Source organism: Zootoca vivipara, chromosome 13 (genome assembly GCF_963506605.1).
Source record: "Zootoca vivipara chromosome 13, rZooViv1.1, whole genome shotgun sequence".
NCBI lineage: Eukaryota > Metazoa > Chordata > Lepidosauria > Squamata > Lacertidae > Zootoca > Zootoca vivipara.
Window position 1 is genome coordinate 20,692,321 of NC_083288.1, and position 27,418 is coordinate 20,719,738.

Below are 27,418 nucleotides of genomic sequence, written 5' to 3' on the forward strand. Positions count from 1 at the left end.
AATTTTCTTCTGGTCACATTCATGTTGAGTTAAAAATAGCTCCTTCCTATTATTTGGGATGTACAGTACTGAGTATTGTAATCCTAATCCACTATGTTCCTGGGTATTGTGTGCCATGAGACTACAGCTCCCAGGAGGCACAGCAGACAACCTCCCGTTTGCGAGTGCCCATTCTTGGGTGCTAAGTGCTACAGGTCTGTAGTGGTGTTAGACTGAAATAAAGTTAATGTCGAGTCAGATAGGTGGCGATGGGAAAGTCTTCGGACAGTGTAGGAAGTCTGAAAACGAAACTTCTGGGTTCCTTTACCATGCCCCTCTCCGTGCCTATTCATTGGAAGCAATGGAGAAACCCAGGATTTTTGCGCTGCTGTGATTGAATACCAATGTGTTCACCAATAAGGCAGCAGCCACGGTGACAAAAAGTAGGGCTTTTCTGATATTTCATGTGAAGAACTGTTCTTTAAACTTTTCAGGCATAATAATAATAATAATAATAATTTATTATTTGTACCCCGCCCATCTGGCTGAGTCCCCCCAGCCACTCTGGGCGCCTCGCAATTGAGTATTAAAACAATACAGCATTAAATATTAAAAACTTCCCTAAACAGGGCTGCAATCAGGTGTCTTTTAAAAATAGGGTAGCTGCTTATTTCCTTGACGACTCTTGGAAGGGCCTTCCACAGGGCGGGTGCCACTACCGAGAAGGCCCTCTGGTTCCCTATAACCTCACTTCTCGCAATGAGGAAACCGCCAGAAGGCCCTCGGCGCTAGATCTCAGTGTCCGGGCTGAATGATGGGGGTAGAGATGCTCCTTCAGGTATACAGGACCGAGGCCGTTTAGGGCTTTAAAGTTCAACACCAACACTTTGAATTGTGCTCGGAAACATACTGGGAGCCAATGTAGATCTCTCAGGAACAGTGTTATGTGGTCTTGGTAGCCATTCCCAGTCACCAGTTTAAGCTGCCGCGTTCTGGATTAATTGCAGTTTCCAGGTCACCTTCAAAGGTAGCCCCAGGTAGAGCGCATTGCAGTAATCCAAGCGGGAGATAACCAGAGCATGCACCACTCTGGCGAGACACTCTGCGGGGCAGGTAGGGTCTCAGCTGGTAGACAGCCGCCCTGGACACAGAATTAACCTGTGCCTCCATGGGCAGCTACGAGTCCAAAATGACTCCCAGGCTGCGCACCTGGTCCTTCAGGGGCACAGTTACCCCATTCAGGACCAGGGAGTCCCCAACACCCACCCGCCCCCTGCCGCCCCAAAACAGTACTTCTGTCTTGTCAGGATTCAACCTCAATCCGTTAGCCACCATCCATCCTTCAACCGCCTCCAGGCACTCACACAGGACATTCACTGCCTTCACTGGTTCTGATTTAAAAGAGAGGTAGAGCTGGGTATCATCTGCATACTGATGAACACCCAGCCCAAACCCCCTGATCTCTCCCAGCTGCTTCATATAGATATTAAAAAGCGTGGGGAAGAGAACGGAACCCTGAAGCACCCCACAAGTGAGTGCCCAGGGGTCTGAACACTCATCCCCCAACACCACTTTCTGGACATGGCCTGGAGAAAGGAGTAGAACCACTGTATAACAGTGCCCCCAGCTCCCAGCACCTCTAGACAGTCCAGAACAGGGGTCCCCAAACTAAGGCCCGGGGGCCGGATGCGGTCCAATCACCTTTTCAATCCGGCCTGCGGACGGTCCGGGAATCAGCATGTTTTTACATGAGTAGAAAGTGTCCTTTTATTTAAAATGCAACTCTAGGTTATTTGTGGGGCATAGGAATTCGTTCATTTTTCCCCCAAAATATAGTCCGGCCCTCCACAAGGTCTGAGAGACAGTGGACTGGCCCCCTGCTGAAAAAGTTTGGTGACCCCTGGTTCAGAAGGATGTTATGGTCAATGGTGTCAAAGGCTGTTGAGAGATCCAGCAGAACTAGGAAACAGCTCTCACCTTTGTCCCTAGCTCGCTGGAGATCATCGACCAGCGCAACCAAGGCAGTTTCGGTCACATGGTGAGGCCTGAATCCTGATTGGAAGGGATCCAAATGGTCCGCATCCTCCGCATCCTTGGAAACCTGCCCTGTGTCAATGCTTCACATACTGCGGAATGGGGGTGGCTTACCTTGCAAAGCCAAATCCTGCACTCAGTTGTAACACAAGCTTTGTTTTTCATTGACTTGCATGCAACTAAGCTGCGCTTGTTAAAGCTGCAATTCTCTAACCACTTTCTTGAGAGTAAGCCTCATTGAACTCGGTGGATCTAACTTCTGAGTAGAAGACGCGTATAGGATTCTGCTTGGAACCTTTCAAAAACCACGATTAGAAAAGAGGTTTTGTTTTCGCTGTGTGTGTGTGTGTGTGTGTGTGTGTGTGTGTGTGTGTGTGTGTGTGTGTGTGTGTGTGTGTGTGTGTGTGTGTTTCTGTGCAGGCTGCTTTGCTGTCCATCGCGGCGGTGCGGCCATCTCAATGGCTACCCGGCGAAGAGACTCGCAAGTAAGCGGCGCACGCGAGTCTATTTTGTACAAGTTTACGGGTAGAGGAAGGAAAAAGACAACATCCGGTCCCAAAATGCCGTGGGCGAGAGGAGGTCTTGGAGGGAATTAGAAAGAGGGGCGTAGGAGGAGAACCCGGAGCATGCGCAGTGCGTCTCGGCGGGCCGAAGGGGTTGCAGCGCTCTTTTGTTTGGCGGAGGTGGAGCGAACGCGGGAGGCCTGTTGTCCAACCGTCGCTCTGTTCTGCTTTGAAACGAGACCGGCTCGCTCCGTGCGCCGCTCGCGCCGTCCTTTTCTCTCCCGCCCGTTTGTTTTTATTTCCCCTCGTGCGTTCTTGGCGGGGCTGAAGAAGGTAAAACGGGAAGCGCGCGCAGGGGGCAAACATCGCGCGCGCGGGCTGGACGGCCATGTTGGGGGGTGCTGAGGGAGGGGGGATATTTCTGGGTGAGCGGGGGCTCCTCTTGGGAAGAGAGGTCCAGTATTTAAAAATATGCGGGGTGGGGGGCCCTTTTCTGGGCAGAGGGGAAATAGACACAGTGCTTTCTGAGGAGGAAGGCGAAATACGTGAGTTCGGAGTGGAGTCGGCTATGGCTCTTCCTAAGGGCGCCTGTGGATGTGGAGTCCGAAAAGTGGGGTGTCTATGGGGGGAGGGATTCTCTAAAAGAAGCGCATAATGTATGGGGGAGCTATTTCAAAGGGGCAAACGTGGAGTGGGCAGAGCAGATGGGGTGTTATGGGAGGGGGGACCCACAAAATGAACCCCCGTGTACATAAGGTGCGGCATTTGCTGGGGTTTCACGTGGGAACGGGGAAATCGAGAAGGCGTTGGTAGTAAGTAAGGGGGGGAGGGGGCGTTAATGAACGCGTGCAGGAAGGTGGAGAACGGTTTCCTAAAATAAGCTGTAGCGGTATCATAAATAGGGATGCCCAAATAAAAGGGCCGGTGGAGGGAGCCTGTGTGTGCGCGCGCGCGCGCATTTTTAATAGGTGTTCGAGGAAGCTGCTCCAAAGATGACGAAGGGTGTGATGTGTGGAAGATGATGTAAAAAATACTAAGGTGGGGGGGGGATGGATGTAGAAAGAAGTGAGTGCAGTGGGTGGTGAGGAAGTGGGTATGTAAGCCAAATAGGTCCCCCCCTCCCCGAAGGTGGGAGGAAATATGCAGAAAAGGGATAATAGGGGTGGGCTTATGTGGAGCTGAGATGGTTAGTTAAGAGGACTGTTAGACAATTTATAAGGGGAAATGAAATGGTAGTATATTGGGGAGAATAATTCTTCAAGAAACTAACTATGAAAGTAAAGCGGTAGCGACTTTTTCCAAGTAAGGGGATCATCTGTCCAGGGAGATAGTGCTTGTGAAATTGGACACTCCTTTAATGTAACAAGAACATTGACTGGGGTGCTGGGATTGAGGCTTTCCTGTGAAGGAGACAAAAGTGTTTCAGAGTATTGCATAGTAAAGTTCAGTGTTGGGATGGTGCTAGTTTCAGAGAGACCTGTAGAAAGCAACAGCTTCTAAAATTTCTGGGCTGCAATCCAGCAGTTTGTACAGATACCATTATTTCTGAGGTGCACACAAAGAAAACTGAGGTAGCTTGTGAGAGTATTGTGAGAGTCTGTATTGGAATGTAGCTGGTTATGTGGCTAAAATGAGGGGGGAACAAAAATGGATTGCATACAGATTGTGTAGCGAGTAATGTGGGTAGGAAGGGTGAAATTAAAATTTTAAGGAAGGTAGGTGAGGGTTTTTATAAATTTGCACCTCCAAACTAGCGTAATCATAGTGTAGTATTGGAGGAAGGTAAATGGGTTAAGAGTGTGGGACCATACAGCTAGGCAGTCTTCTATGTAGTGGTGAGGGTGTTAATTGACTTGGAAAACAGCCAAAATGATCACTGTTGGTTTGAAGAGCGCTAATAGGTAACCAAGTCGTGTGGGTGAACAGGTTTAATATTTAGAAGATAAAAAGAACTGGGGTGTACTTCAGGGAAATATCTAGGAAACTTGCGATATGTGAATTTTAGTCAATGCGGATCTGTTTGTTAGAGTGAAAGAACCTCATAATGGGGTGCTATTTTGAATGTATCCAGGCAACAGTATTGTATGATGGCTCACATTGGCAAATAGTGTTGCATTTGATGAGAGAGATGCATCTATTTATTACCTTTATGCCCCGTGTTTCTTCCAAGGAGCTCAGGGTTAGCCCCATTTTTATCCTCCCTGTTGGTAGGTTAGACTGAGGGGTACTAACTAGCTTAAGATCACATTGTGAGACTTATGACTGTGTAGAAATGAACTTAGATTTCCCTAGTCCCAGGTCCAGCACTTTATTCCCTATGCCACCCTGACGTATGTTGAAGACACATAAGCATGTCGAACCAATGACCTTTTAATAAGTTGTCATGGGTAGTAATTAAAAGAATAACAGGCCCTGTGAGGTCAGCCTAAAGCCTATCTAGCCCAGTTCCCTTTTCCCACAGTTAAGTAGCTTAACTCAATATATGTGGGAAGCCAAGAAACACAACATGAGCGCAATAGCCCTCTCCTGTGGCTGTTTGCCAGCAACTGGTATTAAGAGACAAGCAGTATATAAAGCCTTGCTCAGTTCTCACTTATTTTGCAAATGCTGATAGTAAGTACTTCTTTCTTTCAATACTAATTCATATTCCTAAAGTGGCTTACAGTGAACAATAAAATATAAAACTAAAATACAAATATCAAAACCTTATAAAACATTGTATCACAACCACAAAGTGGAGGATTAAACGCTGTAGATGAGGGTGGTCTAACTTCTCATACCAAGTGGGCCGCAAGAGTACTTCAACATAGAACCCTGGGCTGCACACTGCCTAGTCACATGGGGTGGGGAAGCAAGGCTCAAAATTGATGCCCCTGCCCCAGCCATCATGCTGCCTTCCCAAAGTCAGATAAGCGAGTCTCTGGCAGTGTCCAAGAGCCCTCATGCCTCCTTTCCAAAGCCCAGCACCTAGGTTTTGGGAAGGCAGCTCATGGGCTGTGGGGGGGGGGGATCAAATGTTGCTGAGAGCCATCAAAAAAAGGCCTCAAGGGCCATGTGTTGGAACCTCCCTGCTCTAGACATTTCCCTTGACTGAAAAGTATAATTTTTGATAGCCAGATATATCAGAATTTCCCCACTTCCCTTGCTTAAGGTAAACATGATCTCTTCAAAGTGAGTGTCTGGTCCTCTTACGCAAGGCTGCTTTTCTTTATGAAGAACAAACTAAATGAAGTTATTTTTCGTTCATCATACATCACAATAGTTCATTTATTTTACAGCTTGATACTGGTGGCCAGCAAGCCACCAGAGGTGTCATGCATTGGTCCATTTGGGTGTTTTACTATTAAATATCTAGTAACTACTTCATCTGCAGTTTGCCCAGTCAGACTAATTGTACTACCCCATCAAACAACATGGGAACAGCACATAGGAGGATGCATTGGGATGTTTATAGCTGCAATGCTAGAAAGGGTTTTTTAATGGAAAATACTGGAAAAGCCATTTGAAGGTAGAAAAGTGATTAGTGTAGAAGCAGTGGGGCTATACGTAGATGAGTTTCAAAAGCATATAAATTTCAGGCCTCCTAGGTTGCATTTTTCACTTGCTACTTGATTCATACCCTTCTCAAATGTGTTTGCAGGGCTGACTGGAGGACAGAGAGGAGTGTATGTAGGAACTACCAGTAGTGTACTGTATAGGTAAAGGCAAAATTTGAATCAATAGTTCTGCCAACTTTTCCAACTGGCTTCACCCACCATTGGCATGAGGTCCCTGGAAGATTACCTGGAAGGGAAAGCGCCCTCCAGCTGAAAGTTTACAAAGCACACTGATGATAACGCCTATTCATGCAGAGGTAGCTTTGGTTTGGGATGTTAGGGGAGGCGTAGTACCTATGGTGAATGACATGTTGTGCTCCTACTAGGGTACTTTGTCCAGCTTTGGGTCCCTACCTGCACTCAGCTCTCCACTGCAGCTCCTAGAAGCTGTCAGCATGAAACAGCGGCCACATAGGCTACCCTCACCTGGTTTAGCCAGCCAGTCAAAGCCATTTCCTGGGGTGTGGCCGCTGTCTCATGCTTTGGAGGTTTGTCAACCTGGGAAGTTAGCCATCTAGGAAAACTCTAATCCTACACCTCCAGTGCCTTGTGGGATATCTTCGGGAGAAGAAACGGCTAAGGAGCAATCCCTACACAAATTCAGAGTAGAGTCCCTAAGACAGTTGAATGGCATCTTGTATGTCTCCTTTCGGCAACTTCTGCAGCCAACCTGGTGCCAAATGTATTGCTCTGCTTTCGTTTGGGAGCACATCAGCGAGGCCATGGGGTGGGGTCTTGTCATTTGGGCAGCCCAGGATCTCCATACACACTGTCTAGGCTTGTGCCGCCAATGCAGCGGTTTGACTTTGCTGGAGGCACACTCCTTTGTCTCTCAAGACAATCCACTTTGGGTTTGGCTCAAGGGGCCTGTAGAAGGAGCGACACCACTTCAGATCAAAGGTGATGGAAATTCTGAGGACTTAACTGAACGAAAATTTGAGTTCAGTTGAACCCCTTTTCTCCTCATAATAAAGGAACCAAAGTTAAAAGGTTCTGGAATCTGAGTTGTGTTGTATTGGGTAGGGTTGCCAAGACAGTGGGAAGCCAAGAAACACAACATGAAATGTCTGGGAAAATTTGGACGTATGGCAACCTATGTTGGCTGAGTTGTTTTTTGCAATTTACCTTAAAAATAGCTCCCAAATATTCCCCCCCCCAAAAAAGCTCAAGAAGTTTCTTCATTTTTGTCTCAATCCTAGTACGATATTTTATTTACAAAAGGCAAAGTGTGTGTGTGTGAGAGAGAGAGAGAGAGAGAGAGGTTCTCTAAAACTCCACATCCAGCTCTATTTGCCCTGTTCATTTATAGAACAACTTTGTGCATGTATCTAGGCATTGGTGTGGATAACAAAGCAGGTCAAAGTAATTCAAATGGAGCCTGATTAAATCTATATAGCCTACCGTATATTCTGGCGTATAAGACGACTGGGCATATAAGACGACCCCCAACTTTTCCAATTAAAATATAGAGTTTAGGATATACTCGCTGTATAAGAAATACGACCCGGCGTATAAGACTACCCCCGACTTTTGAGAAAAATTTCCTGCGTTAAAAAGTAGTCTTATACGCAGGAATATACAGTACTTTCAATTTCTTAGTCATGGGGTATGCAAGATGGAGTCTGTTTTATAGACCACAGGCACCTTTGAAACGTCGTGAGAAGCCCATAGAGATCTCACTAAAACACTTGATAATTGTATTGAAGCCCATGAGGAATATGAAGTCCCAATGCTTCCAGGTCATGCTGGTTAAGAATAAAATTCCTTGTGCATGAAGATGCCCAGCTACTCCCCTCCATACCTCAGAGTAAAAAAATGATGTTTCTTCCCAACTACTTTACTGTTCCTGAGATACACTTCCAAAAATTCTGAGCTTTGGCACTATATAGGACTAACACCAAGCAGTGTAGATCACGTTATTCCCCTCCTGGTTGGAAAGAGGAAAATGTCTATACAATGTAAACTGGTTTTAAACTAGTTTTAATATGGTTTTCTTCCTTAAAAGAATTATGGAAGCAGTGACTTCACGAGTGTGCCAAGATTCCAGCATTTGTGAGGGAGGGAGACAGGACTAGTTTAAACTTTGTGAAATTGTGTTCTCTAAAAATCTCTTCCCCCCCCCCCCCCATTCAGCTGCTGTTTGTGGGTCTCTTTCCCTAGCCAACCATCCTTCACTGCAAACGAGACCCATTTCCTCTAAAACCTAGCTGTGCTTGACAGCCCCTTTTGCCTATGTTTTATCAGACCCCGACTGAGACAAGTGCATCCTCCTGCTGAGAGATGCTTTGCCTGCAGGAGCCCAGCATAGCTTTCTTTTTCCGGTAGACTATAACTTTTCATTTCCAGAAAAAGCAAGCTGTTTAATCTTCTATGCTTGCTGGGTACCCTTGTGGTGCCTCCACCACTCATGGATGCCTTCTCTTCCCAGCACTGCCGTGCTTGCTGTGTAGTCACAAACACAGTCCTGTTGTTTCTGAAAGTGGTGGAGGGAGGATATGGTGGGAATTTTTCCTGCTGCAAGCAGAAAGGCCAGGCCTGAAGAACTTCAAAGTTCTGCAGAGACAGTGATTCTGTCTCCTGCAGAGCCTGCTCCTTTTGGAAGAAAAATGTTAGTTTTACAGAGCTTCCTACAGTTGGTCCAAGTGTTCAGTATAGATTAAGACTGTCACAAGTTGCTTGGGCAACAAACAAATCGTAGGTTTGGCAGATGGAACATGTTGAGCAAATGTGCACAGTTGTGATTCGTATGCCATATTTTTAAATACCTAGAGTTGGGGAAAGCATTACCGGTAGTTAAGTTTTTATGCAATTGCATCTTGAGGCAAGGGGAAAGTCTTAACATAAATTCCAGAAAAGTAGCCATGTGTGTCCTGTTGCAGAAAAAGGCAGAACCTGATTAGCTGTCATAGGGAAGTGTTCACCATGAGGTGCTGCATCTACTTTTTAATATTCAGTATATGTGGATAGATGTTGTACAGCAAGGTTTGGGTTTATGTGGGTCCCATTGATATTGATGGGATTCAACATTTAACTATCTCTTTTATTTGAAGAAGTATCTGAAGAAGTGTGCATGCACACAAAAGCTCATACCACTGACAAACTTAGTTGGTACTGGAAGGAATTTTTTCCCCTTTTATTTGTGTCACTTTGCAGCTTCTGGAACATTTTTCCTACACTGTTTTTTTTTCATATTAAAAAATAAAATGACAATACAGACAAAAAATTGTAAGTGTCACGGATCTCTGGTATTGACAATTGCAGTTTCTAAAGCTATCTTTCTGCATTATCTCTTAACAGCCTCCTTAAAACTGCAAAGCTGGCGAGCACAATGGGAAAAAAGCAGAACAAGAAGAAAGTGGAGGAGGTCCTAGAAGAAGAGGAGGAGGAGTATGTGGTGGAGAAGGTCCTTGACCGGCGGGTGGTGAAAGGGAAAGTGGAGTACCTGCTCAAGTGGAAAGGCTTCTCAGAGTAAGGCTGCTTTCCCTTTATTTCAGCTTTGCAAACTAATCTTTAAAGGTTAGTAGCCCATAATATCAGTAGCCTCTTATTCCACATATACTTGTGGTTAATCTCTCTGTGCACTGGTGTTGAGAGAGGGAAACGTCTCTTCCGGTTTTCAAAGCTTTGCTTGCCTTGTCACCCAGGAGCTGTTTAGAACCCTGCTTTAGGTCTTTTTTATCTTGCTCTAGGGCAGGCATCCCCAAACTTCGGCCCTTCAGATGTTTTGGATTACAATTCCCATCATCCCTGACCACTGGTCCTGTTAGCTAGGGATCATGGGAGTTGTAGGCCAAAACATCTGGAGGGCCGCGGTTTGGGGATGCCTGCTCTAGGGTGATGTGCCAGGGCTGCTGAATACCTGTGTCTTAAAAACCAGCCCAGTTTCCCCATCCCATTTCTGGTTTATTTATGGTCTTGAAATCTTCTTTTGGACTTCTTCCAGATATGTGTGGGGCTTAATTCTGTTCCTGCAGGAGGGAAAACATGTTTGAGAAACAGGTGTGGTTTTTTCCTTCCCAAAAGTACTTTCTGCCTTGAAAATTCTGTTTGAGGCCCAGTTTGGCTGCAGTTTGTGAGCAAATGAATGATTTCACGTCTGTGGATGCTTGTATGTGTTCAGAGTACAGGTCAGCCTCAAACTGATTGTGTGCTTCTGGGCAAATAAGCAGTCCTCAGTTCTGCTGTAAGGGGTGCTTGAGGGGGAAAGTATCTAAGACTGCTGGTTATGTGTAGGAGAAAGCAACCATGCCTAAAAGTATTTATCTGCCTGTTTAGTGTTGAAGCTGAAAATCTGATGTGCTTGTAGAGAAGTTGCAATTTCTGCAGAAGGCTTCCAGGTCTGCACTTACACTTTTTCCTTCCTTCTCCTAAATAATGCAAATCTGAGGTCCATCTCATTAAGTCAGAACCCAGTCAAGAATAACAGCTGAAAATCTAGTAGCCTTACTCTGCCCTTATCACTCCCTATTCTGCCTTACAGCAGTCCATCAGCTTTAAGTCACACTAAGTCACATTCTCAAGTTTACAACTTTAGGGTGTCTTCTTTGCATTTCCAGAAAACTTTTCAGGAATCTCAACCCACCATGTCAGGATTCTAGCAGAAATTGCCTATCATTGCAAAAACCTGTAGTTTTTAAGTCTTCCCCATTCCTAGAAAAGTCATTTTTATAGATTTTGTGCCAAGAATTTCCAGGTCACATAACCAGGGAGATAAATTTCTTAAAGGGGCTATTTTGCAAAAGAAACTCTAGTTACAAAATCTGGTATTTTGCAGTCCTGTCCAGCTGATAATAGTTGTATGGTTTCAGCGAAGATAACACGTGGGAGCCAGAGGAGAACCTTGACTGCCCTGACCTCATTGCGGAGTTCCTGCAGCACCAGAAAACGGCACATGAGAGTGACAAGTCAGAGGGAAGCAAGCGCAAGGCAGAATCTGATTCAGAGGATAGGGGGGAGGAAAGCAGACCAAAGAAAAAGAAAGAGGAGGTAAGGCAGATTTTCTCCATCTGTGGCCCAATGAGGGTTGCTTTATGCTTTGCAGTTAAAAGAAACATGAAAAAGGACCGATTGATGTTTCTGAAAGGGTGAAACATTAGCTAACAGCAGTGATATTTATTGCCTCCTTAAAGTGAGCTACATAACTTTTTGTAGTGTAGTGCCTCAGCTGCAAGTGTCTTTGGGAGTATGGTTGACATTCATTAGTCTTTGGTACCACTAGTGGTGTTTCTCACCAGAATCTCTGCCTCCAGCCAAGTTACCTCCCCATCAGAGAATGTGGCTATGTGTTCTTTCAATTTTGGGGATGCACCTGTTACAGTGGGAAGACTCCATTTGCTGTGTTAGTATGCTGGAAGCCAAGTGTCATGGTCCTCATTGTGTTGTTCTTGCATACAGCACTGTGCATTTAAAAAGTTGGATCTGGTGACTTGGCTGGTGGTGGGCTTCTGTTTTCTCATGTATTTCTCTTTGTAGAGTCTGCCCTGTGTCTTGCATTCTTTTGAATACAGCCTTTTTTCATTCTGCCTCTAAACTCTTTATAGTCGCATTATCCCTCCTTTTTATTTCAAGACAAGAGACTTCTGATAGTAGTTTTGTGTGGTTAAGTAAAAACAGCCAGACCGTTCCGATATATGTATGGGTTCTCAAAAGTTCATAGTTCTTTCCCACTCCGCATTGTTTGCATTATTTACCCTTTGTCTGTCTGTCTGTTTGTTTGTGTTTGTTCATCCTCCCTTTATTTATTGGTTAATGCTTAGCACTTCCATCCCTTTTATATTGTTGCATTTTCCTGTTAGCACACAACTCTTCCTCTTCATTTCTGATTTCTTTGATTTTATAAGTTTTTTCCTGTCTTTGCTTCACACCCTCCCATTTTCAACTGTTCCTCTCCAGCCCTTTTCTCCACATCCTCCCTTGGAAACAACATAATTAAGCTAGGGATTACCAAAAATGTAGCTCTGAAATCTTTCAATGCTGGAGCTTTGTTCTGGAAGATACTTCTCAGCAAATTATTTCCAGGAATGGTTGAGCCCAACACCTTTCCTCAGCTGAGGAAGAAACCAGAATGCAACAAGAGCAGGTTCTCTGCCTCACTAGCATACTCTGATGTCTGTTTCTCCCTCCCTCCCTGCCAGCTATGTTCCTGCTCTAGCAATCAAGGCAGTTGCTTCAGTAGTGCCACACAAATATGTTATGGTAGATTAAAAGTGGGAAAGATTCTGGAAGGTGATGGGTGTGGTTTTACTTTGTTTGGAACGAGCGGTTTAAAATTGCAATGCCAAATAAGAAACGCTTTGTCTTAAAACCTCCTTGTTTAATATGCACTGTAGAGCAGTGTCATATTATAAAGAGCTTGAAACTGATTAAACTGGTAGCATGTACCAGAGAAGCTTGATAATAATATTTTTGTGACTATGCTAAGAATTCTTGCTGGAGATCTAACACTTCCACAGAGGTACAATTAATGTGATTCTTAGGAATTGCAGTAGCTCAAACAACTTTAAAACTAGTTCAAATCTCATAGTATAATTATGCATGGACAAAGCATCTACATCATGTCACTCTTGATTTTGATATCGCCCCCTCCCCCAAAGTAGGTCACTGGAAAGGCATTTTCTGGCAGTTGTTTTGGCTCTGCGTCACACCAAATAAAGTTCAATGTCCGTTTTCTCTGTCACCCTTTAAAGGCAATACAGTAATCAGAAACCTTTCCAATTCTTTCATCAGGCTGAGAAGCCTCGAGGCTTTGCAAGAGGGTATGACCCAGAGCGGATTATTGGTGCCACAGACTCCAGTGGAGAGCTCATGTTCCTGATGAAATGGTAAGCCTGATCCTTTGTCTTTTCTCCCTTGTGCATCCTCCATCAGAGATTAGAATCCAGATGTTGAATTGTTGGGAACACAGCTGCTTAATGGTGCTAGTGTCTGTAATGAGATCAGGTGGTAGGACCATTGGTTCTCTAACATTTTTAAAAGTTTAGGGGGATAATTAGCTGCAGAATGCTGTTAATATACAGTCTCTTCGCTTTGATGACCTCTTGCATTTTGATCTGCTTTCTAGTTCCTTGCAAGTGATTTATATGAAACTTGTAATCTGCTTTCTATGTTGTGTAGGGTTCAACTATCTTTTACTTGCAAGCATTCTGAGGTCATAACTGGAAATAACTAGCTCTTGCAACCCTTCCCACAATCCTTCCATGCCTTGAGGAAGGATTGTGTGGATCAGGCAGGTAGATGTATTCTTATAAATCCTATTCTGCATTCTATACATTTTGCATTATAGACATTTGTGCCCAATGATTCTATGAACTGCCAAGTGTTAAGGTACCTCAGATTTGCATTATCTTTCTGGACAATAATCTTTGTTGTGGTTATGAATCAATAGCAGAGCCATGCATTAAATTCTCAATATTATCCAGAGTTTTAAGATTTCAGATCACATGACCCCAGACTCAGCCGTATGCACACACATTTGGCAGAAATGTTAACACTAGAATATCTTCATACCTTCTCTTTGAGATCAATCCCAAATTTCCCATTTCTTGGTTGTACAGGAAGAACTCTGACGAAGCTGATCTGGTCCCTGCCAAGGAAGCGAATATCAAGTGCCCACAGGTGGTTATCTCGTTCTATGAGGAAAGGCTGACATGGCACTCCTATCCATCAGAAGATGATGACAAGAAGGATGAGAAGAACTAACCTGCCTCCCCTTCTGTCCCCATCCTTCCTCTGGCCGACTTTTGTATTAAATCATCAAACTGGGTTTGAACATGAGTGAGAAAGTGAAGAGGAGGCTGTGGAAGATGCTCTCTGTAGAAACTGGACAATTTCTATGCCCCTGACAACTAGGTATGACAACATGCTGTCCCCTTTCTTCCTTTCTCATCATATACACGTGAGGAAAGATGAGAGAATTGGTGAGTTCCCAGCTGGGGGGAAGGGTTGAAGCAAAAATAACTAAAAATAATAGAGTTGGAACAGGCTGCCAAAAGGGATAGCAGGCAGAGGCTATGTGTTCTTCAGAGACCATCCCTGTGATTTACAGCCTTTCTCCCCAATAGTGTTAACTGCATTTTTACAGATTAGCATGCGTGTAGTTTCTTTCTTCCTTTTTGCTATTTTCTGTGTTATCGTTGGGGTGGGAAGGGAGGGTGCATTCTGATTGATTTGGGGAAGGCCAATTCATGGTTTCTGTATCCAGAATTGCAATTCTTACAAAATACATGCCTCCTGCTGCAAGTGGAATTGACTCCGGTGAGGCCGGAGCTTATGTGTCTAAGTGTTAAAGTTAACAATTTGATTGCAACCATGAATACAGCCACCTTCCAGAATTATTACTGCTGAAATTGGAATAGTGAGGGCACTCTGCCCCCAAAATCATGTGACAATTTTTTTTAAGTACCTCTGCATTTTTTTTTATTCCAACCAACCAGAAACAGAGGGTTTTTAGCCTCCCCCCCCCCCCCGCTCTTGTATGTATGTGGCATTTTAGGCTTCCTTTTAATTAAGGGGAAGGAAAGCGGGGGTGAAAACTACCCCCTACAGCACAAGGTAGTGGTAGGTTTCAGAATATTCTGTAAACAACTATCTTCTGTTCAGACTTGGGCATTTATGATTGCTTCCCTTGCCCCAAGTCCTACCCACATTTCATTTTTAAGCTAATGACACTTTGTTCTTCCAAAGGACAATTTTACCTCTGACATTCAAAAAACCCCACAAGCCACTGACCCCCCCATTCATCCTTTGTGGGGGGGGGGTGGTGGTATGTACGTAGAAGTGTACAAACCTTTTTTTAAAAAAACAAAAACAAAGCATGTTTAGGTTTCTGTGAAAATGTTGTCTAAAACTCAAGTGTTTGGATTCTAACTTCATACTGAACTGTCTTTTTGTCTCAATAAAACTTTAGATTTATAGTCCTGCTTTTTTTCTTCTTCATCTGGTCGAGGCCTTCATCTGGACCACAGGCTGTCCTTTTCAATTGCAACTAGAAAATATTGCAGGAATAAGTGATATGCTGAACTGAGAAGTATTGCAGTCTGTTAGAGGGGAGCATGGTCGGTACATAAAGTCAAGAGAGGGCACATTCCCTCAGTCATTATAATGCTGAATTTGGTGACCCTACCTTTTTATCACAACACAGGCCTACCAACAAAAGTGCAGAAAATTAAAGACACCAAACAAATCCTCAAATAGTGAATAAGCCATTTTATTTTTGTCCTGTGCTCATACGCTCTCTCTCCTCTCCCCAACAGGTCATAGAAACCATTCAAAATAAAACCTCTACAGAAAAAAATAAATTAACACATGCACACATCAGGGCTCTATCCTCCAGCAACCCAGCCACAGTTCCAACACATTTTGTGCTTCAAGTTTCATGCTGTCAAATCACAGAAGCCTGAGAGGTGGAAGAGACTCACTAATAGTTTACTTCCCCTCTCACCTTTTATATATTCCTTGTAAGAAATCATGGCCTTGAGAAAAAACAAGATCATATAGAACATATGGCTGCAGAAGTTGCCTCTATTACAGTGCTTCATACCCCCAGTTTCCTGGAGGATGCCCATTTCAGTGCCAAGTCCTCACACGCCATCACATACACAGGACTGACTGGGGAAAACCAAAGCCATTTAGCTCATCAGATGCTGGTAAAGTCAATAATACTCCCAGCTGTGCTATACTGCAAGTTAAACAGCTTCGAGGATTGCCTCGAAACTTGAGGCCAGCTGTGTTCAAGGCACTACCCTCACCCTTTGCCTTATTTTTTTATAAGGAGGAGGAAAGGGGGAAGTTGGAATGACACCACCCAAGGACAGAAAAGAAACCAGCTGTGGAATCACAGTTTAACACACCGAGTCTTAATGGCAGAAATACCTTTCAGCAGCTTTGATCATCTGGCGGAAAGCATCTCCCTTCTCTCCTTCCTGCATACCACAAATCCATTTTACAGCCCTATGGGAATGGGGAAACACAGGCGCACACAAGTCCTACAGAAATAAATTAAAACCAAAGTGCCCATTAAGAAAGGGGCTTGCCATAGATGGCTATTTGCTCTACACAACATGCCCACTTTATGGGGGTAAAACCCATTGTGCTGTAGACCAAGTGGTGATCACACACCAGACCCCCTCCACCTTGCAGCCTCCGCTAAATGAAAGTTCAGCCTTCACACCTGGCCCTCACACACCCCTTTTTGTCCACAGAATGAATCTCTTCAAGCCAAATCAGTGAGAAATGTCAGCATTGTAGCATGCAGTTACCATGCGCCATCTTGTAATGTACCTTGATGGTAGCCCAGTATAACACTGGCTCCTCACTGTGGGCAGTGACATGCTTAGTGAGTTTTGAATGGAAGAGAAGGGTGGTGGAATCATAGTAATTCTATTAACCCTTTCCACTCCCACCATTCCAACCTTTATGGCAGATTAACTCAAAGTCCACCCAAAAGGCTGTACTCGGTAACTCCTTGCATGGAGATCTCTCCATTCTCCCGAGCTGAAAGGGGTTAAGAAAAATCACCCTTCCCCCCTAAACAAACACAACTTAATGTGTTCCACCTGCACTTACATATACATACAGATGTAGGAAGGGATGGCGGCTATTTCATGGGATTCAGTCATGTTGTCAAATTCCATACAACTGATGCCAAAACTGGTTCGGGGGGGAAAACAAAACCAGCTATCTGGAATATCGAAGTTTGAAGGTGGGGGGGGGGATGACTTTAAGCCTGCTCAGTTTGTCCACTTAACCTTTTTTCCTTTAAAAAAAAATCCAGCTTTAACAATTCAGATTTTCTACCCTCTGCCAAGACTCACCCCCCTCCCCACACATATTTATGCCAGCTTGTCCCCCCTCCCTCAACGTTCAATAATGGGTTCCAGGCTGCTGGGGGCACAGGTCTTTCCCTACATGCTTTGCCATTCTGCCTCTCAAGACTTGTAGGCCCCCGCCCAGCAGTCTGTTCCTATACACTGACTGGCAGCTATCATGGTTTGAGAAGATATATTGGATAAGAAGGCGTGAAAGTTCCTTCAAATTCTTCGGGGCTCAGCCCTTTCTCCAGGATGCAGTTTCTGCAAGTTTTGCACTCTCCTGCCAACATTCATCACCTCTCACTTCCTCCTGTCTTTCTGTTTCCTCTCTTGACGTCTGCCTTGCTGGTCAGCCAAGGAGCGTGGTATTAGGATAACACTACCGTTACTGGCGTACTGTAGGGCATACTGATTCGGGGAGTAGGGCTGGCCATTCTCATCACGCAGGCGGCCAAATACCTCCTGATAGAGGTTCTGCACCTTTTGCTTCATCTGGCGAATGGACCTGAGAAATTCCACCTTCTCCCTGAGCAGCTTTGACTTGTCTCTCTGCAAATCCTCTACATCCCGTTCCAAGTTGAGGATAGTGTCCAGCTTTCTCTTACGACAGTTTTGGGCAGCCATCTTGTTCTTGCCCCGTCTCCGGATGTCCCGGATTAAGCTCAGCTGGGCCTCACTCAGTTGGTACTTGGACAGGAGTTCATTGAATTCCTCTACAGGCAAGTTGATGATCTTCTCGTTGGGGAAAGGGATCTTCATGGCTCGGGCCCGGTGCTCGTCTCGGCTCATCTGCTTATCCAAGAAGTCTGCCTGCTTATCCTTGGCACTCTTCTTCCCCATGGCGGCTGGCTGGGGCTCGTCAGTGTCTAAGGTCCTGGGGGCCATGTTGTAGGTGTGATTGTGACCTACATGCTCCAGATAAGGCAGATATTGCAGCTGAGAAGGGTTCTGGTAGCTCATCCGACAGAACTTGCTGTACTCTGGCTGGTACCCAACTGCCCCTTCTGCATCTTCAACATCCACATTTTCAGAGTCCGAGTTGTAGCCCACAGCACCTTCCTCAGAAAAGGAGGAGGAAGCTGAAGATGATGACGACGATGCTTCTGAGCTGCTGAGAGAAGCAGGGCTGTGGCTCGAGTCCAAGGAGAGCCCAGAGTCTGAATCAAATTCTTCCTCCAGGCGGGAGGCCTGCACTGGGTTGAAGCCTTCTTCAGTGGCCAAGTCCATCAAGCTAATCTCATCTAGCATGGCTTCATCAAGGAGTCCCCCAAGAGGATCTGGCAGCTCAGGCCCAGATGTTTCATTTACAGTGCCATTTAACTGGGGAGGGAAGAAGATCCCACTCAGGTTGGTAGAGCCATATGTGGTGTTGAAGCCAGTGGAGTTGTCAGGAACCAGCTGCAACAAAGCTGAGCTGCCAGCTACTGAGAGGCTCTCCATCTCAGAGCTGAACAAGGAAGCAAAGTCTTGTGTACAGCTGCCCAGTGACGCCTGATGCAGGCTGACATTCTGGTTGATTGGGGTGGATGGAGCAAGGCTGTAGTTGGCATTCAGAATGTCTCCACCTGTGCTATCGTACAGGGTCCCTGCAGCTGCTGTGCTGTTCACCTCCATACCCTGAAAAGGGGAAAGATAAACTTTTCAGACTTTAGGTGTCTCTATTTTCCTCCTAGAACACAACTTGAATAAACGGGTACACAAAACAAGTCCTCCAAAGAGAGAGAGCAAAAAAAAACCAAAGACCCAATCATTCAGAAGTTTTAAGTTCGTTAGCATGAAGGGAACTCACTTCCCTCCCACTTGCACATGTGGAGAACTGGGACACGGGTCTCTGTTTGCAACAAATCAGGAACTTGCATAACAATGCAGCATGCTTGCTAGCAACTGTGCCCTATCTACCAAGAAAGCCAAAGCCAGGTCTGCATCCTGCCCTACTCAATACTCCTCTGTAGCTATCTATCTAGTTATTGGGGTGGGTCCAGGAGGGGGACGGAAATGGCTCCTATCTGAGACACACCACTGATAAATCTTTTTGTCTAGTATAGGAAGCAGGCAGCAGACTAACGTTCAGAAACTGATTGCTCTTAGACAAAATCTGGCCATCTGAGGAGTGTCATGACCACCAATCTGGCAGCCCAGAGGTGAAAAAACCAGGGTCGGGAGCAGTGGCTGTGCAATTTGTGGATGGATTTTTTATATTTAAAAATAAAACAATACCTGGTATGCAGAGAGGCAAAACATTTTCCCAGCAAGGATAATGAACAGGCCGCATGCATCCTGTGACAGGGATGCTATATTGTTTTAAGGATAGGAAAGAACTGCCCCCAAGTTGTAGTAGCTTATTATGACCCTGAAGAGAGGGGTGTCTTTTGTTTGGCCCTTCCCAGGGGACCTCTGCCCTACTACATTGCAGGCAGTCACTTGGTGCAGTGTGTGCACTGCTTTTGAAGACTCTTGAACTAGATGGTCACCTAACTCTGCAGCTCTGGTTTCCCATTTGCTGCAAATTCTTCTAGGCTCCTGCCTATTGTTATAGGAAAGATGGTTGCAGCAGCAGCAGAAAGATCATTCTTCTACAGAAGGAGAAATTCACAAAACAGAGATGTTAACAACCTTCACATTTGACTGAAACCTGGCAAAACACTAAACAATGGCATGGTAAACCCACCTGAAGAGGAAGCAGAGGAGGACCTAGAAAAATAAACAAGGGTAGAAGCCATCCTTCCTCACCTGCGTTTCCATTATAGACATGAGGTCCTGCCACTGCTGCTCCAGGTCGAAGGGCAACTCTGTCCCTGTTAGTAAGGGAGACAGAAGCCCGTCTGGCACAGTGGAAGGCCCGCTCTCACTCGGCAGAACTTCAGTTAGGCTGGGGGCATCTGCAGCTGGAAACTGAAAGCAAAACACCTTTCAGTCATGGTGCGTATGAGGCAGTGAAGCATCATGTCAGCAACAAATCATTACTCCCGCTTCCTCTCTCTGCATGAACTTCTGATGCAGACTGTAACAGCCATCCCCACTCCCAAGGTTCCCTGCAACCACAGTATTAGGGGCTTTAAAGCATTTGCAGGGGCGGGGAGGGGTGGCATTCTCGCCACTTCTTTCCTGCTAATCTACCTGGCCTTGTGCCTGGAACAAGAACAAGCTTTTCTCTTCATTTGAAAGAATTCACAGCCTCACAAGGTTATGGCAAGGGCATGAGATAAAGATTGTCCAAGTCCATTTTTTACACTGAATGCGTCTATAGATATGCCATATGCTGTTACTACTAAGCAGTTAAATCTTCCCTTTCCCAAGGGCCATCATTGACCCACCTCCGAATTCTCCCCAAAGGGAAATGTGGCCTCCAGCAACCTAAGGCACTCCTCCAAAGACAAGGCTGTCTGGTCCTCAACACCAGGCACCTGAAAGAGCAAATAATTCAAGTGTCATTTTACTGTAAGATCATCTATAACTGTGCCCTTCAACTTTTTCAGACCAGCCTCCACTGGCAACATACGACTCACTTATTTTTAAAAGCCTGAACATCCTCATATTCTTTGTGTGCCTCTTTTAAGAGATATCTGGAGGGTGGCAATGAGAAAATGGCCCTTTTCTGTCATCCTTCCAGCACCAGGCAGACATTTTTATTCCCCTGGACGTTTCAACAGCATTAATAGTGGCTGTGTTTGTGTGTGCTTGTTTGTATACATTTTTATGTGGATGGGGTGGTTATTTTATGTTGGTGGTGATATTGTAGATGAACATTATAGTGCATTTGCATTGCTTTAAAAAGTATTGTATTTTGTGTGTTACTGCCTCTATAATTCACCCTGAGACTTCTTTTCTTTTGGCTGTGTAAAACAATTCATTAGCTGAATAAACTAAACTAATCCTTTATCTTTCCTCCTAGCCCCACTCACTTTTATTCTTCTCTTGAACTTAGATAAATGTAATTAATACTGAGGTGACACCCGTCTCTGACAGGGAGGAAACCCTGTGATGTAGTCCAATGCACAGCCTGGGACAGGGCTAAATGCTCAGAACCAGGTAGTCCTGACCAAGAGACTGTTTCCTAAAAACTCACCTCAACAGCCAATAGCTTCATGGTTGTCTATCTGGCACGGTTTCCAATACTGCACCCAGTTCCCTGTCCCACAACCCTTCCACAACCACCCCACTACTTATTCCAATGACACCCTTGAGTCTCTTCTCCAACACCCCGCATTCTGACGAAATTTCAAATGCTGAAGTCAAGAAACGGTACATCTCACACAGTAAAATTTACTCAAATACAAATTCTCTTGGTGCAGAATTAGATGCAGCCCCCAAGAAGGGAAGGCCTGCTTCCAGAGGATATTCTAACTGTGGGGTGAGCCATTCCAGAGGCTGTCACCTGCCCTGCATTCCTGAAACACCTGGAGTAAGCAACTACCACAAACAGTCGTGCAGTCTTATAAGTGTAAGTGGGGACTGAATCTGGAGATCTGATGTGCCCAGTAACCACTCTTCTCAAAGCCATCCAGGGCAAGGTATCAAGAGTTTATTAACTGGCTTTGATAGGATATCACAGTCCTACTCTGAAGACTCAGGATGGATTTGCCAAATTAGAAAGAGATATAGACTAGGATGCCAAGCAAGAGCAACCCCAAGTAGAATCCTACTCACAAGATGCTCCTACCATATTTAGGGGGGAGGGCTCATGGTGATTCCCCCTGCTGTCCCGTGCCCCCACAAAATTGGCTCCAGAGTAGTATGTGAGGTGTTATAAAGAGAAATAAGGGGAAATGGCCTCCCCCACAGCATCTGCTAGCAGGATTCTCTGATAAATATTAGCCCCATTTGGAAGGAGGCTGGCTAGGATCAAACTAATGAGATTTATAGAGAGATTTAAAATTTCTTACTAAATAACATACTCTTAACAGTTGAACCAAAAATAAGACATGGGAGAAGGCCCAATTCTCACAGAACAGAGGTGAGAAGAAGCCAGGATGCTGAGATAAGGATCAGAAGGTGGTGGTGTGAAGCCTAGGAAGAAACAAGGGGTGTATGTTGAGAACTACCACAAAGCAACAGAGCACAGACCAAGGCCTTGAACCAAGCACTGAAAGGTAATGAATATATATGTACTCAAACCCAACGCAAACGGAGGAGCAGCCCTGCCTGTTTTTCAGAACTAATACTCTTTTAAGAGTTGTGTCTGAGCTTGAAAAGGGGAGGACATTTTCCAGCATCACAGCTATTTTCTTCCCAAGGCCTACCCAAACATGCAGTGAGAGGGAGCAGGAGATTTTCTTATACTGGGCAGTTACAAAGAACAATCCCAGGATGGTGGCTAAGAAAACTGTCCTACCCAACTAGGGAGTTGGGTTGTTGTTTTTTTACCTGTGCAGGAAAGCTTTCCCCCGTCTCGCCATCCACTAGCAAGGCCCTGTCAGCGGCATCGCCCCCTCTGCTCCTCCAGCCATCCCCACACTCCTCCCCATTATTTGGTTCTTTGTCCACTTCGTTCTCCTTCTGGCGGTGGCTGTAGTCAAAAATCTCACGCCCAGCTCCAAGGTCGATATCCTGTCTCCACAGGATGTCAATTAAATCAATGTCCTAAAAACAAAAGAAAAACAGGGGGGGGCTTAAAAAACTCTTAATAAGGCTTCTCCTTTCCTTGCCGCCCTCTTTTCTCTGGAGGATGACCTCCCCTGCAAAACTCCCAGCACAAACATCTCCAGCATAACTTCAGCCTCTCTTGTGACGTACTGCATCCACCACCATTTGACCCTACTCACCTCCAAGTGCCGCCCTTCATTCTGAATGTGGTGCAGCCCCACCTTTCCTGCTCCTTTTCTGGACCATCCCTGATGTCGTGGGGCTCCAGATACCTTCCCCCCACCTACAGCCATTCTGCACTGGGAGCTGGCCAAGAGCGGCTCTGCAACGAGGCTGCTCCGGGGCACAGACTGGGAACTCCATGAACAGCAAAAGAGCTGTCTCCTTGTCGCTGCCCATGCTACGCAGCAGTGCTCGCTCTGTCCAGGCAGCAGGGAGTCTGCAGCTTTAACCGCTCAGACGGCTGGCTGGCTGGCGGAGGGAGGGGAGGAAGGAGGGAGGGAAGGGAGGGCCAATTATCATTCTGAATTGCTGCTCCATAGCTTGCTTGCATCAGCCTGTGGTGCCATTCTGGCTATTTGCATAAAGGGGTGGGGATTCTCTGCATTTTCAGCCACCTGATGCAACTCAAGAACCCGGCTTTGCCATGCGTGCTCTGCCTGGGCAGCTCCCTCTCTGCTCCAGACAGCAGAGCTGCCTACCTTAACCAGCTCTTCAAACTGAAAGCAATTGCCCTGCTGAACGCATCCAAAACACACTGCCCTCTTCCAACTGCAAAGCAGTGATCAGCCCTCATCCAGACCAGACTTGCTTCTCCTTTGGAATGCCATCTCCCTTCCCCCACAATATCCTGAAAATTCTTCCTCTGCAGGACAGGCCTCTCCCAAGGCTAAGCCACCCCCCACAGGCAGGCTATATTTATTCATGCACTGCAGGAGTGTGTTCCTTTCATCCAGGCCATGCCCTAGAACTGCCAACCACACAGAGGTACCTCCCCACCCTGTGGCAAAGGCAGTTGTTCTTTTTGGTTACAATACATCTGCAGTTTTTTAAGTGCCACTGTCAGCCAGCACTTCTGGCCCCACCCTCCGCAAACCTATTTCCTAAGGAAAACAAATACCCCTCCCCAAACTACTATTCTACTACGGTATGTACAGAGGTTACATATGGATCCAGAATTCAGGCTGCCAGAGACACTAATTTTTAAGTTGCTGTTTCTTTCTTCCAGAAAAGAACTCAGCAGAGTAAAGTGCCCCCTTTTTCAGAGCACTACCAAAAACAAAACAGAAAAGTGTCGACCCCCAATGTCAGAGCGTAAGGTTGAAACACTATTCAGAATTTTTCTCCTGTCAATAATAGCTCAAACCTGAATGTGCAAATTCTGGTATCACCTTCAATCACTGGTCAAATATTTCAGGACCTCCTTACAAATAAGGCTCTTCTGTAACTGCCAATCCTGTTCTGCTATGGACTCTCACCATCCCCACCCCAGCAGAATCAAATGCTCTTTCAGGGCCTAATTTGTCAGAGGCACTATTTGGATCACCTCTCCTTCCTCCACCCCCCCTTTTTGTATTCATCCCAAATTAACTAAAACAAGTTTAGACAACCCTCTCCCCCGTCTCACAAAATGGGTACCTTGACCAAAAACAACTTTGTTATTCTCCTGCAGTGTGCCCTTTAACACGAAAAATCCATTCAAAGTAAGTAACACAATCTGGATGGATGCCTTGTCCAGTTACACATAGAAGATTTCTCAGGGCGATGTGATGATGTGGGCAAAGACATATGTCAGCAAGGTACCCATCTCTGCCCCCCCCCACCTGGACCTTCCATGGTGTAAACAGCCCAGGATACCCATATGGGCCAAAGGTGTTTTTGTTCTGCACCCCCTCACCCTCATTTCGACCATCTGCTTCTTCCCAGATGTACCCCTCCCCATTCCAAGACTCCGCTCACCCTCCCCCACTTCAGGACATTCATTTCTCACACAACCCATTTCCTCTTGTTCTCAGAGCCTCTCCCTCCTCAAGTCGATATAACACATCCTTTCCCTCTACAGATTTCTTAGCTCCAAAGTGCCTAGTGGGAAGAGATCTGGCCTGCTGTGGCCAAAATCTAATAGCAGGCATGAAGGAGGAGCAAGAAAAGGGTTAAAAGGGATACCTTTCTCATGTCCCCAGCTGCCGCTCCCAGAGCTGTCCACCCAGATCATGGTCTATGTAGAGCGCAAATTCCGGGCAGGCAGAGCTGGGTGACCCAGGCAGGGTGCTGGACAGACATCTCTGGTTTCAGTTAACAGTTGCTCTTTTTTTCTTTTCTTTTTTGGCAGGCTTGCCAGCCGCCCCCGAGTTGTTTAGAAGCCCCCCTCCTTTGCCAGCATGTGACCCACAGGTGCTGTGCTATCGCCAGACCTCCTCCCTCCACCCCAGCATGAGATCCAATCCTCAGCGCTCCTCCTCTTGTTGCTTAGAGAGGAGTTCCAGCGAATCCCCACCCCCTGCTCAATGCCCAGGCTGCAGATATGGAATCCCCACCCCATGTGCCGGGCTGAGGCTGCAGCGAGACTGAGACAACACCCCCACCACCACCACACACACCCGTTACCTAGGCTGCAGCCGGAGCCAATCCCCTCCCCCAGGTCACCGCGGAGGATGCAGAGAGAGCCAGGCTCCGCCCTGTGCTGGTTACCTAGGCTGCAGAAAGAACCAATCCCAGGCCTCAGGTCCCTGCTGAGGATGCAGAGGAAAGGGCTCCTCCTTGCACTTCGTCACCTAGAATGCGAAGAGGAGAGCCAATTGCTTCTCCTCTCTTCCACCCCGCCCAGGTCGCCCTGGGAGCTGCAGCAATGTTTGGGCCTCTGTCTCCTTGAGAAGCTCCCACGCCAAGATGCCCCACCCAAGCCAGGCAGTGATGCTCGCAGCGCTTCGGGGAACACCGGAAAGAATAAAATGCCGACACATTCCTTCACTCTTGCTTTTCACCTACCAAAATCAGTCCTGCTAGGCAGCACCCTTGCCTAGAATGTTTTCCCCAGCCTGCCAGAGATTACCAAAAGTTCCCTCTTCCATATCAACACAGATTTCATCCCCACCCCCACACTTTCGTTTTATGGCAGCACGGAAGGGCATGGAAGCCCCTCAACCGCCAGAAAAGCTCTGCTGAATCCCACTCCGGCTGCTGAGATTTTGCTGCACTACACTTCAAATTAGGCAAAGCCCTAGGAATGAGCATTTACAAATATGGTCTATGGGTTCTTACACAGCAGCGTTAACATAAACAGACAGAGTGCCAGGACAGAGGAGGGTCAGTGCATCTTGCTGTTAACCAGAAGGCTGGTGGTTCGAGCCTACCTGGCTGTGGCCAGGATTCCTGCATTGCAGGGAGTTGGACTAGATGCCCCTCAGGGTCTCTTCCAACTCTACAATGATTCTATGATTCTACTACTACCACATCCACTCACACAGGCAATCAGCAGAAAACCCCAGGTCCTTGGAACATATATGATTTTATTTTTATTTTTTTACTGGCACATGGGAACTTAAGTCTGTAATCCTACATTCACTTATTCACTACATTCAGTGGGACTTTTTTCTAAGTAGACTTGTACAAAATTACACTGTAAATAGTTTATTTTCAGTTTGATTTTACTTCATTACCCATCTCCTCCTTTAAGACAGAGGAGCTGACACTACAAAGACATGTTCCACTTCTCCCATTCTACACTATAAATGATAAGAGTTAAAGCATGTACCAAAATTACTTACAAAAACCTCATGACAGCTCTAACTAAAAGTAGTCAACATGGAGGCCAGACAGACAGTCAACAATGTGTGCTCAGCTCACTGTGTAGTCAGAGCCTAGAGCCACTATGTGGGAATTTTTTAAACCCTGACCTCAAAATATATTGCCACCCATTTCCACCTAGACTTTTCCCAAACAAGCTTGCAATCACCAACAAGGTGGTTTGATTTAAATCAAGCTGATTTAAAATCAATGGTTATTATTTCTTCATATAGTTCCTAAAGAATGGTGCACATTTGATCATGAAACCATATTTATTTACAGTTTATGCTGTAAGACCAAGGGAACCAAAGTTGATTAAACTGCTTTAACTTGCACTCCCTCTGGAATTTTCTCTTTAAAAAATACATAAAACTATTTCCTTATTCCATTGGGAATAAAAGAAGGGGATTCAGGAGGACACCTCCTGAGCTGGTTGAAATCTCTCACAGGTTTGGGAACAGGCTGGGTGGCCAGGAAAGCTGGGAATTCTTCAAATCCAAGTCATTTCCTGATGTTGTGAGAGGGAATGGCTGAACACTGAGGAGTGGTGGTTGGATACTGAGGAGTGGGCACCACCGGGAGAAGGGGGGTTAGAGGCTAACTTGGAAGAAGGGAGAGTGATCTGGGGGAGCCTGTAACAGACAGGAGACGAGAATCAGGCAGGATAAGTTGCAGGATTGGAGAGTAAAGAACAGGTTGAGGAGGAGGGAGGGAGAGGTCAGGCTGGTGGAGTGTCAAGGGCATGGGTAGGCAAACTAAGGCCCGTGGGCCGGATCAGGGCCAATTGCCTTCTAGATCTGGCCCGCAGACGGTCCGGGAATCGCCGTGTGGATCTCCAGCACGCGCGTTCTTTCCCTCTCCCTCACACAGCGGCGACACATCCTCCCTGGCTTCTCCCTGCCCTGTCTAGAGGAGGAAGGGGGCTGGGCTTTGTTGGTGCCAGCAGCAGCAGCGCTTGAGCGGCCGCCATTTTAAGCAGCCCCTCTCCGGAGCCCTTTCATGTGCCGCTCATTGTTCCTCCACCACCACCGCCAGTCCCTGCCACTTGCAAAACACAGGAAAGCAGCCACCGTGGCTCGTCCGGTACTGTGGAGAAGGGAGGGGAGAGGGGGGGGGCTTATAGTCTGGC

At 46.1% G+C, this 27,418-nt stretch overlaps 2 protein-coding genes across 11 annotated transcripts in view; one reads left to right on the plus strand and one right to left on the minus strand.

The window, feature by feature from the left end:
• Window positions 1-2,622: 2,622 nt before the first annotated feature.
• CBX1 (chromobox 1) lies at window positions 2,623-16,771 on the plus strand. The gene is made up of 5 exons (XM_035134335.2): window positions 2,623-2,849; window positions 9,410-9,580; window positions 10,921-11,098; window positions 12,839-12,933; window positions 13,666-16,771. The coding sequence occupies exons 2-5, from the start codon at window positions 9,441-9,443 to the stop codon at window positions 13,808-13,810; spliced, it is 558 nt and encodes a 185-aa protein (XP_034990226.1). The 5' UTR covers window positions 2,623-2,849; window positions 9,410-9,440; the 3' UTR covers window positions 13,811-16,771.
• Window positions 15,302-27,418, minus strand: part of NFE2L1 (NFE2 like bZIP transcription factor 1) — a 31,628-nt gene continuing 19,511 nt past the window's right edge. For 5 of the 10 annotated variants that reach the window (XM_035134324.2, XM_035134325.2, XM_035134327.2 and 2 more), the window contains 4 exons: window positions 22,285-22,500; window positions 20,235-20,324; window positions 19,651-19,812; window positions 15,302-18,537 (listed from right to left, as the gene is read on the minus strand). In XM_035134324.2, coding sequence (XP_034990215.2) covers window positions 17,221-18,537; window positions 19,651-19,812; window positions 20,235-20,324; window positions 22,285-22,500 — 1,785 coding nt within the window. In that variant the 3' untranslated portion in view covers window positions 15,302-17,220. The other 5 variants (XM_035134334.2, XM_035134333.2, XM_035134331.2 and 2 more) reach the window with 5 other exon arrangements.

Bases quoted from the DNA above. Each gene is read 5' to 3' on its own strand.
- CBX1 (XM_035134335.2), top strand. From the start codon at position 9,441: ATGGGAAAAAAGCAGAACAAGAAGAAAGTGGAGGAGGTCCTAGAAGAA. The intron at 9,581-10,920 runs GTAAGGCTGCTT...GTATGGTTTCAG, and splicing joins AAGTGGAAAGGCTTCTCAGA to CGAAGATAACACGTGGGAGC. The intron at 12,934-13,665 runs GTAAGCCTGATC...TTGGTTGTACAG, and splicing joins CTCATGTTCCTGATGAAATG to GAAGAACTCTGACGAAGCTG.